General features: G+C 35.4%; 2 protein-coding genes and 1 pseudogene across 3 annotated transcripts; 1 reads left to right on the top strand and 2 right to left on the bottom strand.

Annotated features, from left to right (window-relative positions):
- The first annotated feature begins 844 nt into the window (after window positions 1-844).
- LOC145569347 (putative complex I intermediate-associated protein 30) lies at window positions 845-5,873 on the top strand. The gene is made up of 7 exons (XM_081628697.1): window positions 845-1,133; window positions 2,549-2,662; window positions 3,243-3,293; window positions 3,514-3,605; window positions 4,490-4,570; window positions 4,650-4,748; window positions 5,384-5,873. Exons 1-7 carry the CDS (start codon window positions 1,082-1,084, stop codon window positions 5,570-5,572), a joined length of 678 nt encoding a protein of 225 aa, XP_081484823.1. The 5' UTR covers window positions 845-1,081; the 3' UTR covers window positions 5,573-5,873.
- A 377-nt stretch (window positions 5,874-6,250) lies between these two features.
- Window positions 6,251-10,077, bottom strand: LOC145567858 (peptide methionine sulfoxide reductase A1-like). Its single transcript, XM_081627269.1, has 2 exons — window positions 9,231-10,077; window positions 6,251-6,932 (listed from the first exon to the last, which is right to left on the bottom strand). The coding sequence occupies exons 1-2, from the start codon at window positions 9,783-9,785 to the stop codon at window positions 6,681-6,683; spliced, it is 807 nt and encodes a 268-aa protein (XP_081483395.1). The 5' UTR covers window positions 9,786-10,077; the 3' UTR covers window positions 6,251-6,680.
- Window positions 10,078-10,490: 413 nt separating this feature from the next.
- LOC145569346 (pentatricopeptide repeat-containing protein At4g17616 pseudogene) lies at window positions 10,491-15,376 on the bottom strand (annotated as a pseudogene). The gene is made up of 4 exons (XR_014096098.1): window positions 15,257-15,376; window positions 12,367-14,764; window positions 11,950-12,040; window positions 10,491-11,075 (listed from the first exon to the last, which is right to left on the bottom strand). The product of XR_014096098.1 is annotated as a pentatricopeptide repeat-containing protein At4g17616 pseudogene (transcript).
- Between the last annotated feature and the right edge of the window lie 41 nt (window positions 15,377-15,417).

Here is a 15,417-nt window from a genome sequence, read left to right as displayed (position 1 = left end):
TATTTATGCTAAATGGGGTTCTTAGCATGATTATTTTAGTGCAGAAGAGTTTTATTTTTTATTTTTTATTTTATTTTTTTATTAATATGTACAACACATGACAAGGAGATGACTTGTAAACTTTTATTCTTTGTCAATCATGATTGTTCAAATCAGTATAATCCTAGTATTTGAGTTTTTGTAAAATGATTATATTATTGGCATCCTAGGAAGAAAAGTACTGCATTTATCTACTCTTTACTCATTTGCTCAAGCAACAAAAAGAATAACATATATAAGTGCAAAAGTGCGTAGTCTAGAAGAAGGTAGTTTGGAATGTACTTGTATTTGATTAACACTCCTCACAACTCTTTTTAGATGAATAGACTAGTGTAATATAACATAATCCGTATATCATACCATTAGCCTCCCCAACAAAATTGTAAAATTCTACTAGTAGAATGGTGGTAATGGTAGTTTTCTCAAGAGTTTGTTAAGAATGAGCAAAGTCACATTTGAACTTCAAAATTGATTTTGAAAGCTTGACCAACTGTCTCATACTCATTCTCATTTTATAACTCACATATGTTATTTGTTCAACTTCACACATTACGCTAATTGTACTTAATAATACTGTTAAAGTACGAAGTATTAACTAGTCTTGGAAAACACTACTCATTTCTACAAAATGTAAAATTCCAAGGTAAACATTTAGAAAAAATATTAAAAAAAATAATAATAAAATAAAATAAACAAACAAACAAACTCGAGTGAGGTTGGTTTATACTCTAATCCACTAGGCCACTACCCTCAGGCCTCAGCCCCAAACTGAAAAACCCAAATAAAGCAAGGTTTGACCCAAAAAGTCCAAAACCTTCTAACTTTGTAAACGACGTCGTATTAACCTCATTGCTCTGTCTTCGCCATTCTCTCTTTCTTTCTTCTCCTTGGTTATTACAGCTGAGCTTCAACGGAAATCGGCGGCGCAAAACCGATGCAGAAATCATTGAGCTGAGCTAACAATGGCGTCTCAACCATTTTAGAAGAAACTCAAACAACTTTTGAAGAAAAGATTTGATTATTGTTTAGAAATAAGTAAAAAATGTCGAGGTTTCGATCACTGATACAAGCTTCTTTGAATGCTACCAAGAAAGGTATATTACACCCATTTCCAATTAATCTTTATTTTTTATTAATTTGATGTTCTCGCTTTTAAGTTTCAATCCCATTTTTCTTTTTATTGTTTTTCCTCGAATGTGGTCTTTGTTTTTATGGGTGTGTCTTAAATTCTGTTATGTGGGAATTTCCTGGAAGATTATGAAATGAGTTGATTTATAGGTTGGTGCAATTTATTGTTGTTGTTTTTGGGTTATTTATGAGATAAATTATAGTGGTTTTGATGAGTTAATTTGCTGAAAAATCTATATTAGTTAGAAGCTGTAGAGAATTGAATATTGCTGATGGAGATAGATTGAGAAAACTCGAGCCGTGTTTTCGCCTGCTACATTTTATGGAACTTCAAACAATGTAGTGATTGAAATCATGGATTGATTGAAATCATGGATATAATGAATAAGAGTGGAAGACAATGTTGTTTAAGGATTTGGGAAGGTTGGTGCAAGGGTGCTTGGGGAAAGAGGTTATCCCAAGGTTACTCATTCCCACTGCTAGTAAAATTCCCTAGATATGTAATTCCACTTTTTTGTCTCACCTAGTGATGCAAAGATTTGGCTCCTCGATGTTGGCCATCATTTGGGAAGAATTACCACCTTACAGAACTCAGTACACCATGATATTTTGTGAAAGCATCAATGAAAACTCTAATCAACTGGCATGCTTGTGTAATTAATTCTTGATTGGCATTAATCAATCGTCAAAATGGAGCAACATTATGAAACTCGTAGTGCCAATTGTTTTCAGTAGTGCCTGCTCCCCCTCAAATGCTTAGAACTTCTCTGAAGAGATTGATGCTGCTACAGCCTCTGGTATCTTGTGCATGATGATATAATTAGATTGCCATTACACTTGTAATAGAATGCAGTTGCCATATTGCGCATCAACATTGTATTGTTGTATCTGTGGTCACGCTTGCTTCTGTTCTTTGTTCCTATTAGTCTGGCTGTCTTTTGAGTGCTTATTAGGGGTTTAAGTCTTAATATTGCACATTAATAAATATTTTCCCTTTTTTTTGGAGCTAAACCTTTACTAGTCTTTGGCTTTTGTATTTTAATGAAATAAAATATAGCAACTCCCTTTGTGCTTCTTTAACATTGTGAAGCTGTACAGTGTAGACAATTTCTCTGTCTTGGTCCTCTCGGATCAATGGCCAATGACTTAATTGAAGTATCCTTTCTAAAATGTCAGGGGTGAGGCTGTGTATATCCAACCCCCTTACCCTACCAAGGTGAGAGCTCTTGTAGGAGCATTAGGGAAGCTTTGGTGTTGGTTATGTATACCAAGTTATCTGGCAGGGTGGTATGCTGCATAATATTTCAGGGTTGATTTTCTCATTGTCTATATTGTATGATTCACTTTACACCGTTGTCATCTTTTGCTGGTCATGTTGCAGCTCTCACATGGAATGTTGATGATTTGATGCCCCCTAGTGAAAAGTATATTTTCAGTTTCAATTGTAAAGAAGAGATCAAGAAATGGCATCTTTATTCAGATTCAGAATATGGAGGTACGTGCATATTCAGGTAACTGTCACTTTGATCATTTCATATTCTCTGCAGTGTGGTCTATATACTTGGTACAAAATACTTCAATCTGAAAGGCAATATTTTTGGTGTTTGCTTTCTTCCAGAGATTGAGAAAAGGGATTGATTTTTAGACATAATACTCAAATACGATCCTTCTATTTTTTCATTGGTCTATGCCGAATGCTTGAGGCAACTGTCCTCTGCATTACCATCATCAGTTGTGTACTTGTGTTAAGTAAATATTGATGAAGTCTTGTGGTGGTTACAAAAAGTTGATGCACTCATTTTTCATGAGTGTTGAACTAACTGCATCCATATAAACCATATTCATGATAAGAATTTAAGGACAAACTGGCAAACCAAACTTGTGAAAACAGAACTTGGATTTAACTGAATAATTTATTTTTGTAGCAGAATTGCCTTAATCATTCTGTAGATTAAGGCATTAAGCTCATATGGCTTGTGACTTGTAATATCAGGCTGTGCTGGTGCTTTTCAAGCATTTAACTGCTTTTGTAAGCTGTATGAGTGTATGACATTTTTATTGTTTATTTTCTCCAGGTTTGTCTTCAGCGTCATTGGAAGTCACTGATGAAGGAGATGGTTTCAAAGGTATTTTTAAATAAAACTTTAATATTATTGTGCACCCTGCCTCTCTTGAAATGGTAATGCTGGCTTAGGAGATAATTTTCGCGAAAACTGTCTCCTTTAATTATTATTTTGTATGTCATTGTATAATCCTGTATATTAGATAAAATACAAGAAAAGAAAAGGCAGAACAGAAAAATTATATATTCTTTTGCTGATTTTTGTTACTGACATTTTTTTATAGGATTATTCTCTGGTACACTCTCTTTGGATGTAATGGAGGGATCTAAATGGAACATAAGTAGAAGTGGCTTTTGTGGGATGCGTTCCAAGAAGGTAATCATTGCTACAAAATTTGTAAATTATTTGTGTACTGTTGCAAATGACTGTAAAGAAGTTAGATCCTTGTCAATAATTATTTTTATTAAAAAATGTTATGGCTGATGGCATTCAAAACATGAACAAACTTCTTGTCTACTATGTTCTGTTTTGTCAAATGCATTTCAAGAAGGCGATCATTGCTTTGAATTCTCTAGCTTTTCAGTTGTCTACATATATGTCAGTATAATAATATAATATTACAGTGTTATCCCACTTCCCCTTTTCCCTCTTTTCACCTATGGTCTTGGATATTCTTAATCTTCAAGTCAGCATTGATGTTCTGAAGTATTTTGATTTTATTTGGACACTTTGGTGAAGCTTAGGTAATCTGACAACTGCACGAATAAACATTTATAACATATTTTCTCCAATCTCAGAGATGCTTGAGAACTGGAATTCGTAATTATTGAAATATTGAATGTATTATTTGTATATCTGTTTTTGTACTCTGTTAATATTTGTGTCCCGGGGGTGGTTGGGGGGGGGGGGGGGGGGGAGGCTTGAACAGTTTTGAGTCCTTTTGACCTTCTCTGGGCAACTTAGCCACCCTCTTAGCTGTTGACCTTGATCCTGCATTAAAAAAATTAAATGCATAGCTCAAACCCTTTAGAAATCTATTCAAGCATACAAATGTTTATTGAAGCTCTTGTCATGTCCTGTACAAACTGGTTCCCTTAGTAAAGAAAAAGAAATGATGGGATTAACATGCTAAATGCTAAAGAAACAAATAAACTGAGTTACATATTTGCGGAAGGGAATGACATTATTTTATCATTGATATTTGGAAGAAATTCCAATGGCACCACATATCTCACACCTGTACTTTGTTTTCCTTTCAGTTTAATGGTTTCATTGATTTGGATTCATATGACACAATAACCTTAAAACTCAAAGGAGATGGACGATGCTACATATCTACGGTGAGTTTTCCTGTGCTCATGCTAGAAAAAGGAGTTAATCTATAAGGTCCCACTGAAATTCCTGAAAATTTCTTGCCAGATCTATACAGAAAATTGGGTAAATTCCCCTGGACAGCAGGAAGACAATTCTTGGCAGGCTTTTGTTTACGTTCCTGCTGGCAATTGGTACATTGCTAAGGCAAGTTTTGAATACTCTGGAACTCATGTCATTGATACATTTCATTAGAATATTAAAAATTTGTCTCGAATATGTTACATCAACTTTGTTCTCTACGCTAGCATATTATTGGCATTCAGTATTCTTCGGATATGTTTTCATACACATTAAAACTTTACTGCCGCTTATTTCTATCTAGTTCATGCGTCGATAAGAAGCTTATGGAAGGATCTATATTGAGTGGTGATGGACTGATTCTAATTGTTGCATGCATTAAAAAGAAATAGCATTTTAGAACTTTAGAGTAGCTGAGCTTAGTAGAGAGTTCATGAACACTTTGATCCACAGAATTTATGCTTTTGAATGATGTCGAATGAATAAGGCATTAGCCAACATAGTAACATGTTGTTTAACACTATAAACAACCAAAAGGTGATTTTGTTCTCTCCTGTGATCTCATAACAATCTTCTTTTAACAGAGTTTAAGTACAATATTGTCTATATTCTAGGAGCTAGACACCAAACATGTTTCTTGTTTAAAGTTTCTATTATATCTCCAGGTGGAGGTCACTTGCATGATTCAATGTTTTATCTGTTCATTTAACATAAAGGACGTAGCCTTCACAGATTTTAAATGGAATTTTTGTCATTCTCAGATTCCTCTAGCTCGATATCTACCAACCTGGAGGGGCAATGTTATTGACGCAAGTATGGAAATGAATCCAGCTCGTGTTCTCGGCATGTCACTATCAGTAAATGCTGAAGGTGGTGTACCCGGTGCTAGGTCTGGGCCAGGTGACTTCAGAGTGGAAATTGATTGGATTAAAGCTGTTAGGAATGAGTAAGTTGTTAGAAGATCGCAAAAATTTAATAAAGGCAGTCGTCTATGAAACTTTGTATCCAATTTTGTGTACGTTTCTTATCCACATACAAAAGCAAGCCTGTACATGGTTTTGGTGTACGCAAAAAAGCTTATTTCCAGTGCAACAACAATCCTCTTTGTTTGAAAATTGAGTGAGATAAATAACATAGCAATTACAGATTTACAGGATGTAGTCAGGAATCTGTGGCCAAATGTCTGCAAGTGAATGATGTAGTAGTGATTTTAATTTTTTATATTATTATTCTCATACTGTTCCTTGGATTCTATAAGGCTAGGAAATTCGTTAGGAAGACTTATGGAGAGACAATGAATCATCAAAGTACACATTAAATTTGCTCTGAGTGAGAAAAAAACACCATTATTGTTACATCTCATTAGTATTCCATGATTTCCATCTACCAGTAGACGACTAGAGGGGGCAAAAAGGACTTGTACATGATTTCCCAAATCCAAAATACCCGATTCACACCAAAAAAAAATCCAAAATTTTATGTGATTAACATTGATAACATGATGTGATTTAAAGTTACCCAAACAAACAACCCTTTTCCCATCATCACTACCAGCACTTGAAACTTTCAAGTGCGTAACTACGTGACAGCAGAAAATGTTTTAAGAACAAGTGAGCAACTACCATAGGTGAAACAGAAATGAGATATCCATTGATAGGTTCTGATTTTTGAAACAGAAATGAGATATCCATTGATAGGTTCTGATTTTGGCGCTAAAGCTTACCCTATTATATACATGGGGGAATGATACATCATTACATCCCTAAACACCACGGCTAATACTTCTTTCCCTGAGGTTATATTAGAGAGATGAAGCATCCAATACAAGGCAGTACAGATATTAAGTTCCTGGAATAGATAATATAATATGCACAGGATTTTCAGCCCCTCAAAGTCATGCGAACAGTTACAAGAAGGCTGTGACCTGTGAGCTAACAGGAATCTCGCACCAGCAAAATAAGAGTACTAGATTCGCTATACACATAATTTTAGGCATATTCTAACCAAGAAAAAGGTCCCAAGCCAAGTAGGGTTTGAATACCCAAGGTTTGACAGAACTCAGCCATAACACCTAATAGGGTCATTGCATCCTTTCTCAGTGGATTGCTTAAATCCAAATCGTCCTCCCTTGGCAAGGTATTGCTGGTGGTACTCCTCAGCTCTGTAGAACTTTTTCGCTGGCAATATCTCAGTCACGATCTTCCTGTTCAGAATCTTTTGCTGACGGTCCCTTGATTCAATTGCAGCTTGCTCTTGCTCAGGTGTATAGAAGTATATTCCTGATCTGTACTGAGTCCCTACATCATTCCCCTGAAACCAACAAAAAGGTCAAGAACTCAGCACCAACTCATTTGTAATTCCTCCCAACGCCAATTGTATGAAAAAGATGACCTCGAATTCATGCAATCCCTTTGTAGCAAAAAGAAAAAAGATTGGACATCTTAATACCCCATATTCACCTCCTCAACCCCGGAGGAAATACAAAGAATAACTAGTTTTTGGCCCGGGCAATGCCCCAGGTCATTATATGTATATTATAAATGAGGTTTATAACAAAAATTATGCGATAAAATACAAATATAGATTAAATTAGTTACATTTGTTGTAAATAAAGTAGTCTAGTATAAATAGTATAAAAATATTTAAGTAAGATCAAAAAGATAATTTCACAAAAAATGGAACAATATCGGTGTCTCGAGATACAATTCATTGACTTGAAAACGAATTTCCGGCGCCACCAAGGTGCTCAATTGTATTTGTCGACACATTTCCTAAGTTTAACACACCACTTCCACACAATATCACTTTTGGGTGGAAGGTTTGAGTCAAGTAGCTTATGCCCAATAGAGAATGTGTATAGACTACCGTGTGGATGTATTTTTGAAATGTAAAAATCAGAAAAAAGCTTCTTCTATTTATAGAGAAACATGAAAGAATGTAGGAGAAGAATCCCAAACACAAGTTTAACTTTTAAAATTTTCAAACTGATGTTAAACTCTTTTAAAGGCAGACAAAGACAAGGAAATCAGTCCAAATCACAGAATACGACATCAGAAAAGGCATGAAAAAAAATTAAAAGGCCAGACTGAAATCCGAAGATTCTGGTTCATGGAGGTGACACATATTACAAGTGATCTGCATGCCTTAAGCACACAGTATCTCAAGAATGTGAAAGTGAAAAACTTCTGAAAATGGAATACATAATGAGAAAATGCAAGCACCACTGCACCAATATCCCAGGGTGTCAAGCCCGTCAATTATCCATGCTAAGACCACATCTCAACAAGCAGAGCTTAAGAACTGGCACACCTCCACCAATATATGCTCCAAAGTCCAAACAAATAGGAATACATAGATGACATGACTTAAAACACCTATGCACTTTCCAACAACCAGATGAGCTAGCTGGTTAGTATCTACAGGAAATTCAAATGTCTCTCATTGATAATAACCATATTCTTATAAAAATTTGGTCATCATGAAGCATCGACGTCAACTTGCTCAATTTGTGATCATGCAAATACTTGTACATTATTACTTTTTTGCTACTTTGAAGAACTAGAAGCCACAGGGTTTTGGAATGATATTAGCCAACAAGTCAAAATGCCATTTGGTTCTCATGGGTTCTCAAACATACGTCCTTCTGACAAAAACCTCCAAATACCCCAACCCAATTTCTTCGATACACCTACATCTACCATCACATATGACATTAACCTCTCTTAACATAATACTTTGCCTACAATTTCTCAGTCCACATATGAAACATTCTTAGCATCTTCAACTACAACCTGATAAAGTCACATAGCAAAAGACAAGTCTTGGAAACGCATACACTTACATTATCAAAAAATTTCAACAAGATAATGCTATACTCCCAAAAGATACTATAATTCAAACAAAATCCACTAGTTAGTAGTATGAAGGGCCTACACATAAAAGTAGCTCCAGCAGACAAATTATACATATATAAAAAAAATGCCAGCACCCAAAGACATTCTTCCCACAAACTCCCAAAATTTCCCCTTTCAAGTAAACTGTTCCTCTTATCCAAATTTTTGTACGCATCTTTTCTCAAAGAAAAAGCATCCTCATGCTAATGTTGCAATAATAAAGATCAAAAGTAGTGTATGGCATTTCTGTATCACTCTGTTTCTGTGCCATATGCTTCATTTAGCACACTTTTACACTTTAATATATATCTTCAGCAAACTAAATAACTAATGACTTCCAAAAAAAATTAAACCTTTAGAAATACACTGTGAGCTTCATTACACAAAGGCCTCAAAGTTGCAACCTCAAGCATGACACTTCTTTAACGAAAACAATATCCCAATCACCACCGCAAATTTTCCGGACATCCAAAGATAGTACATGACTATTAATTTCGTTAATTTTAGCTAATTACATCCAACTCAAACCCCAATTTTGAACTGTAAACACAAGAATCACTAATTAACAATAATCTCAAAACCCCATGAACAACGGATGAACAGACTATACATCAATCAAACACATAAACCCCTGAAAATAAACTATACAATAAATACAAAAGATTCAATCTATCAAAATTCAAGTACTCTTAAAATTAAAAATAATGGAACTTACTTGACGATTAAGGGTAGTAGGATCATGTCTAGCCCAAAAAACATCAAGAAGATTATCAAAAGCACACAATTTAGGATCATACTGAACCCTAACAACTTCCGAATGGTTAGTCATCCCAGTACAAATATCTTCATAAGTAGGATTATCAGTAAACCCTTGACTATAACCCACTTCAGTTCGGGTCACACCAGGTACCCTTTGAAATGCCAATTCTACCCCCCAAAAACAACCTGCCCCAAATTGAGCAAATTGCTGACCAGGAGCAGGCAAATCATCATCTGGGCCTTGCGCAATTGAAGAAGAATCCATAGTTTCAGGGGTTCTAGAAGCAAAACCCAGTTTTCCAAGGAGATTATTCATGGGGTTTTTGAAGGAATTGAGGAGAGAGAGTGAACGAGGTGATGGTGAAAGTGGGTTTGAATTTGGATGTTTCGAGAAAGGAAGAGAAAGACACCCAGAAAAGGTAGATGAAGAAGAAGATGAAGATGATGAAGATTTGTTGAATTTGAAGAGAAGTGGAAGTGAAGGAGATGAAGATGTTATGGTTTTCAGCATTGTATTTGAATTGATTTTTTTTTTTTCTGGGTTAATTTAAATTTATAATTTCTGGATTTTCGTGTAAGTTTTCTCTGGAATTGAGTGGAATGGGTCAATGAATTGAATCGAAATTGATTGAAGTGTTCTTGAAGAACGTTTCAAAAGTGGGTAATCCGTAATTATTTGTTTGAGTTCTAGAATTTGTTGATGAGAAATTTGGGAGAAAAGTGGGGTTTAAAATGTTTAAACCTTATCGAGTGAGGGAATGTGTAGGGCATTTGGCAAATTGTTTTATTGTTTGTGTTGTGTGTGGTTGGATTGAGTGACGTGGTGCTCGACGCTTCATATATCACTCTTTATTTGGAATATGCTAAAATAATACTCGTAATAATCTAATTACGTCGTGTGTATTTGATTTTTATAGGGTAGGTTAAGGATTTTATAATACAATGGTGGGTTTATATGAAGAGACAAATTATCAAATTGTACTATGTAGTTTCTATTCAATTGCATGAGTGCATGACTAATTGACTATGCTCTCCATAAGTAGATATTAAGGTTTCTAATGAATTACTCATTCAAACTATTAAAATATTGGGTCTAGCTCAAGTACTCCTTGATTCATAAACAAGTTAGATTATTTCATTATTATCAGTTCTAAAGCAAAGAGGGAGAATTTATTGGACTCAAAAGGTGATATTTTACCCAACATTTTGGTTTGCAGAAATAGATTAATGAATAATGATCATATTAGAATAAAAGGGCATGCTACTTCCAAAAGTGACTCCTTTCTTGTTACAAACTCTTACAGTACATGGTAGGTGAAAAAGAGCTGCAAATATTTGAAATGCAACTTATGACTTCTGTAAAAAGAAAAATTTACTTTTCTCAACTCAACTGCCTATTGAGATAATCTAACTACTCAAAATCATACACATTTCTTCATGTGCTTAGTTTTGCTCGTAGCTTAATCGCTCACGTAAGTTGTTGGACTTCCTTGTAGATTAAATGGATGAAAACACAAGCTACGTTGGCTAATGCACCTCTGGTAAAATTCCAAAGTCAAACTAGCAGATTTTGATGCCATTTTGATCTCAACTTAGAGTTTGATTTGAATATTGACTCATTCAAGTTCACCAACCAAATCATGTCGAGCTCAACCTAGACGTCTTCAGTTTATCCATTACGTTGTCCTTCGTATAATTTAAGCCAAATATCCAAGAGTGAGCTTGTACTGAATCAAACAGGTTCTGTGGTACTGTTCATGATTCTGAGTGTGCTTGCATGTATTTCCACTTATTCAACAAGCTGAAACGCACAAGCAACAACAATATACATCAGCATTTTGAAATGAGATCAACTCAGGTCATCTATCTAAACATTGAATATGGACTTAATTTGTCCATTTCAGTGGTGAGATGTCCTAAATAAATCATGTATGACCAACTATCTATTCCACAAAAGATTGACCTTGAAACCAATATTAAGATAATGCTACCAGCCTACCAAATCCTATCTACTATTTTCAAGAAAACAATTTGTAAGTGGAAAAAAAGATGATGGCAACTTCCATATAAAGACAGGATAGATTTTTTCAAACAACCAATATAATGTAGTGTAGCACCTCTTTCAGATTTCAATATTCTTCTTCAAAATAACCAACTTTCAAATGAGGGAATAGACTACCTCCGCCTCAAGATGATTGGAAGTACCTGACTTTTTGTGGTCAAACCTAATCAACTTCACTTTGGTCAAAAATATCAAAATTTATAAAAATTAAATAAAAATTGTGTATACTTGACAATATTATAATTCATAATTCCTTAGGTTTGAACACAAAATAAAAATGGTTATGGTTCACATGTTATCATCATGGACATAAAGTTGAAAAGAATATTCAACTTAATAGTAGATATTTTTATCCTGTAATGCAAAGTATGCAATTTTAAAGAACAAATCCATAAGAGAAAAGGACAAGACAAGGTATTGTTTTACTTGTACACAAGTAATAGTTAAATTCTACTTTTCTTAATATGTTTACTTGGCTGTTTTCCTATCTCTGATCATGTTACTTGTACACAACATTTTGATATGCTAATAATGTCCTAGAAATATACAACTACCATCAATCAACATGTAACTAATGCCTTGTATACAAAGTTAGACAGAGGCTATCACCAACCTCTATATAGATCCTGCTGATATTTCTTTGCCATTTGCCCGACGTTTTCTTGCAGCATTTAGTGCAACGGCCAAAGTGGCTAGCTTCAGTTCTGCACAAATAGACAAATTTACTAGATATAAATATTTCAAATTATTCATAAAAATTGCACTCGTGAAAACCATAGGAAACAATAATCAAATGTTAAAGCTTTAAGCTTAAAGGGATTAGAAACAGTCTTGGCCGATATCATGAAAATTTGCTTATATGAGGCTATCAGGCCGATTTAACTTGACACAAACTTTAAACCAATAAGGATTTTTTTTTAAAAATACAACCAAGTTTGAATTGGTTAGCCACTGCTGAAAACACAAAAAACTACTATTGCTTTTCATAAATTGCAATTAGAAAAAGAAATGGGTCAAAAAATTTACTCACCATTCCGCGAAGTCTCTGGCTTCACTGTGAATCTCTATCTACCTGTTGGCTTGATTAATTACACACCAAGAGTTAGGGTGCCTTCCATTCTATCAACCAAATCAGATAGCCCCAACACTGGTTCAATTATTGCGAACCCACTTCCTGAAGTCCTTAACATGCTCAAGCCTCAATCTCTGTGCTTCGGTTCTAACCTCCGTGGCCTTCAATCTTCTATAAAGGTTCTTATGAAGCCTTATGAACTCCTTATTAAACATCCATCTATCAGCATACATACCGTGCTCCTTCATATGGTGAAGAACTTCCAGTACTCTCTCAAAGTAGCCTCCTCGAAGAAAAATTATCAGCAATAACTCATACAAATCCCTGTTTGCAAGTGCACATCCATAATCCATAAACCTTTTGATGTCACCCCACAAGATGGTGATTTCCCGATACCTTTCCAAAGATAAGTAGCCTTGTACCAAGTGAGCAAAAGTTTGCACTGTGGGCTGTATCTTTAACTCCTGCATTTTTCTGTATATTGTCTGAGCATCCTCCATCATTTTGGCCTTGCAAAAGAAATACATAGAAGAATTAAGCTCATAAACTTTAGATGGAGATTTATTATAATCCCAGTTCATTTCTAGAACCAAAGATTCAGCTAATTCTGATTGCCTACTGGTATTTGGTTCAACCACACTTCCATGTGCTACTCCTGAAAGACACTTAGACACCGTTGTTTCATCAGATGCATTAGTGAGCAAACCAGTCATTTTAATTTGTTTCACAAGGGCTTCAGCTTCCTTGGACATATTTTCTTTGCGATAGGCATTCAAAAGTAACATATATGTTGAGGAGGGAACAGCCATATTGGCCATTTCCATATCATCCAACATATCATGAGCAGTCTCAAGGCAACCAGAATCAATGCATGCATGAATTACATCACAGCAAAGATTTTCTTCTTGAGCTGTACCCATCTTCTTTTGAATTGCAACTAAAAGTTTAGAAAGTTCAGTAATCCTACCTCTTCTCTTGTATTTTATAATAAGTCGTGCCAAGCCTTTACTAGTAATAATAAGTTTTCCGTTCTTAAATGTTACATACTCCTCTTGGCCTTTCACATGAATGACAAAATTCTTCTGCAGTAACTCAAACATAACTTGAACTTTTAAACCTTCTTTCAAATATGGGGAACCAATAGGCAGTTTACAAGGCTTCATCAGTTCCTCATTTAGTTGCAGAGGACGTGACCCCCATAGAAGATAAATATCAGTTACCAGGCTGGCAGCAGCATCAATATCATCAAAATCATAATGCAAGCTCAAAAGCTTGTCATAGAATTGAACATAATGTCGAGCAAGTGGCAATGAAACTCGATCTACATACTCTTTGAACTTCTTCAACTCGTCCCTCAGACCATTCATTTCATAAATGCAAGTGAATAGAAGAACCGAGTGTACATCAGCTACTGCTCTTATTCGTGCCATTGCCTCAATTATCTGTTGCCCTTTCAGCGATGATCCAGACCTCACACAAGCCTCCAGAATAAGGTTGAAGATTGTAGTACTAGGTTTCATAGACATGGCATATTCAGATCTCTTTGCAGTAAGATGATGGAAATGGTCACAAATTTCAAGAAGGATATTAGATGCCAGACATGTGCCAGCCTCAGTCTTCACCATATGCATAAACACAGAACACAGCACATCCACAGGGGGAACATTATTTCTCTGCAGCATGAGTCTGAGTACTTTTGATGCAAGGACAGGCATCTGAGCTCTTACAAGCAAAAGGCAAAGCCTAGACAAGCAATCATGCTCAAGTGATTCAGAATTTTCTTTTGCAACCTTAAATATTAAGTTGCACGCTTTAGGAAGTGAGCTGTGATCAGATGAGTAGGATAGTCCAGAGATCAACTTACTCAAAATAGCAGGTGGAGGAAAACCATACAAACTCTTAAACTTGCTAAAGACTGGCCATGCCTCATAATCTTTGCAATCCAACAATGCACTTTCAAGCTTTTTCAACATAATATCATGGTTAGGACCTTCCCAACACAGCTCATCTTGCTCAGTTCTAGTACAAAAACGCCTGACATACGCAACATTAAATTGTCTACCGCACACATTAGTTTCCCAATAAGTTCCATAGAAAGATTTACAGATATGTACATTGTGGACTACTGCTGCAGACTTCGTAATGTTTGAAGCAGCAAGTAAAATTAACCGATGATACACACTCCAAATCATACGTACCAACTATAATGCCTTGTAAACGTGTATATAAAGTATCCATACAGAACATTCGCAATCACCTACCAAACATAGTGACTACGCATGCCTTCCAGAATCTTGGACAAATGTGATGAAATCAGCATCATATAGCTCATTCCATATTATAATTTAACAAATGCCTGTTTCATACATTCCACAACAATGTTATTATAGCAATCATGCATAAAATTAATGGTATTGAGGCCGGTTTTCATAGTTCCATCCTAACATTAACGGGTTATAAACGAAAGGCTGAGAAACGTGGGTGAATGGTTAATGGTATTGAAACCTTGTTAAGGGCATCAACTTCTTAAGAGGGTTCATTAGGGGTGCTAAAGCCCGAATAGGAGTAGGACGAGCCTCCACTAAAAGGCTCTGATTATGGACTCGATTAAGCTCGAAAAATGCAACATCTTAGCAATCACATCTGACTCAATTATAAAATTCACATTCAAGTAATATTTTCCCATCTGAAATATTTTAGCAACAAAATCACTGGACATAAATAATCTTCCATAAAAAAAAACCCTAAAGGGATTCAATAATCCACCTTCAGAAGAACCCTAAATTGACTAATACTGAGTGTGAAATTGATATTCGGTGACTAAATAAATGAAAAAAAAGCATCTTACCTCAGAGCTCAGAAGCTGCTTCAATGGAGGAGAGAGAGCTCAGAAGCCGCTACAATGAGAGCAAAGATTACTGCTTCAGTGAAGGAAACGTATTGCTAGCAAACAAATGAGGAGCTCCAAAGGGAAATTAAAATGATTAGGGGGTGTTTGGTATAGGCTTT

The sequence above is a fragment of the Chenopodium album genome, chromosome 11 (assembly GCF_948465745.1).
Source record: "Chenopodium album chromosome 11, dcCheAlbu1.1, whole genome shotgun sequence".
In the NCBI taxonomy this organism is placed as follows: Eukaryota; Viridiplantae; Streptophyta; class Magnoliopsida; order Caryophyllales; family Amaranthaceae; genus Chenopodium; species Chenopodium album.
The sequence above is the reverse complement of the archived record's forward strand: the minus strand, read 5'-3'. Positions and strand labels throughout refer to the sequence as shown.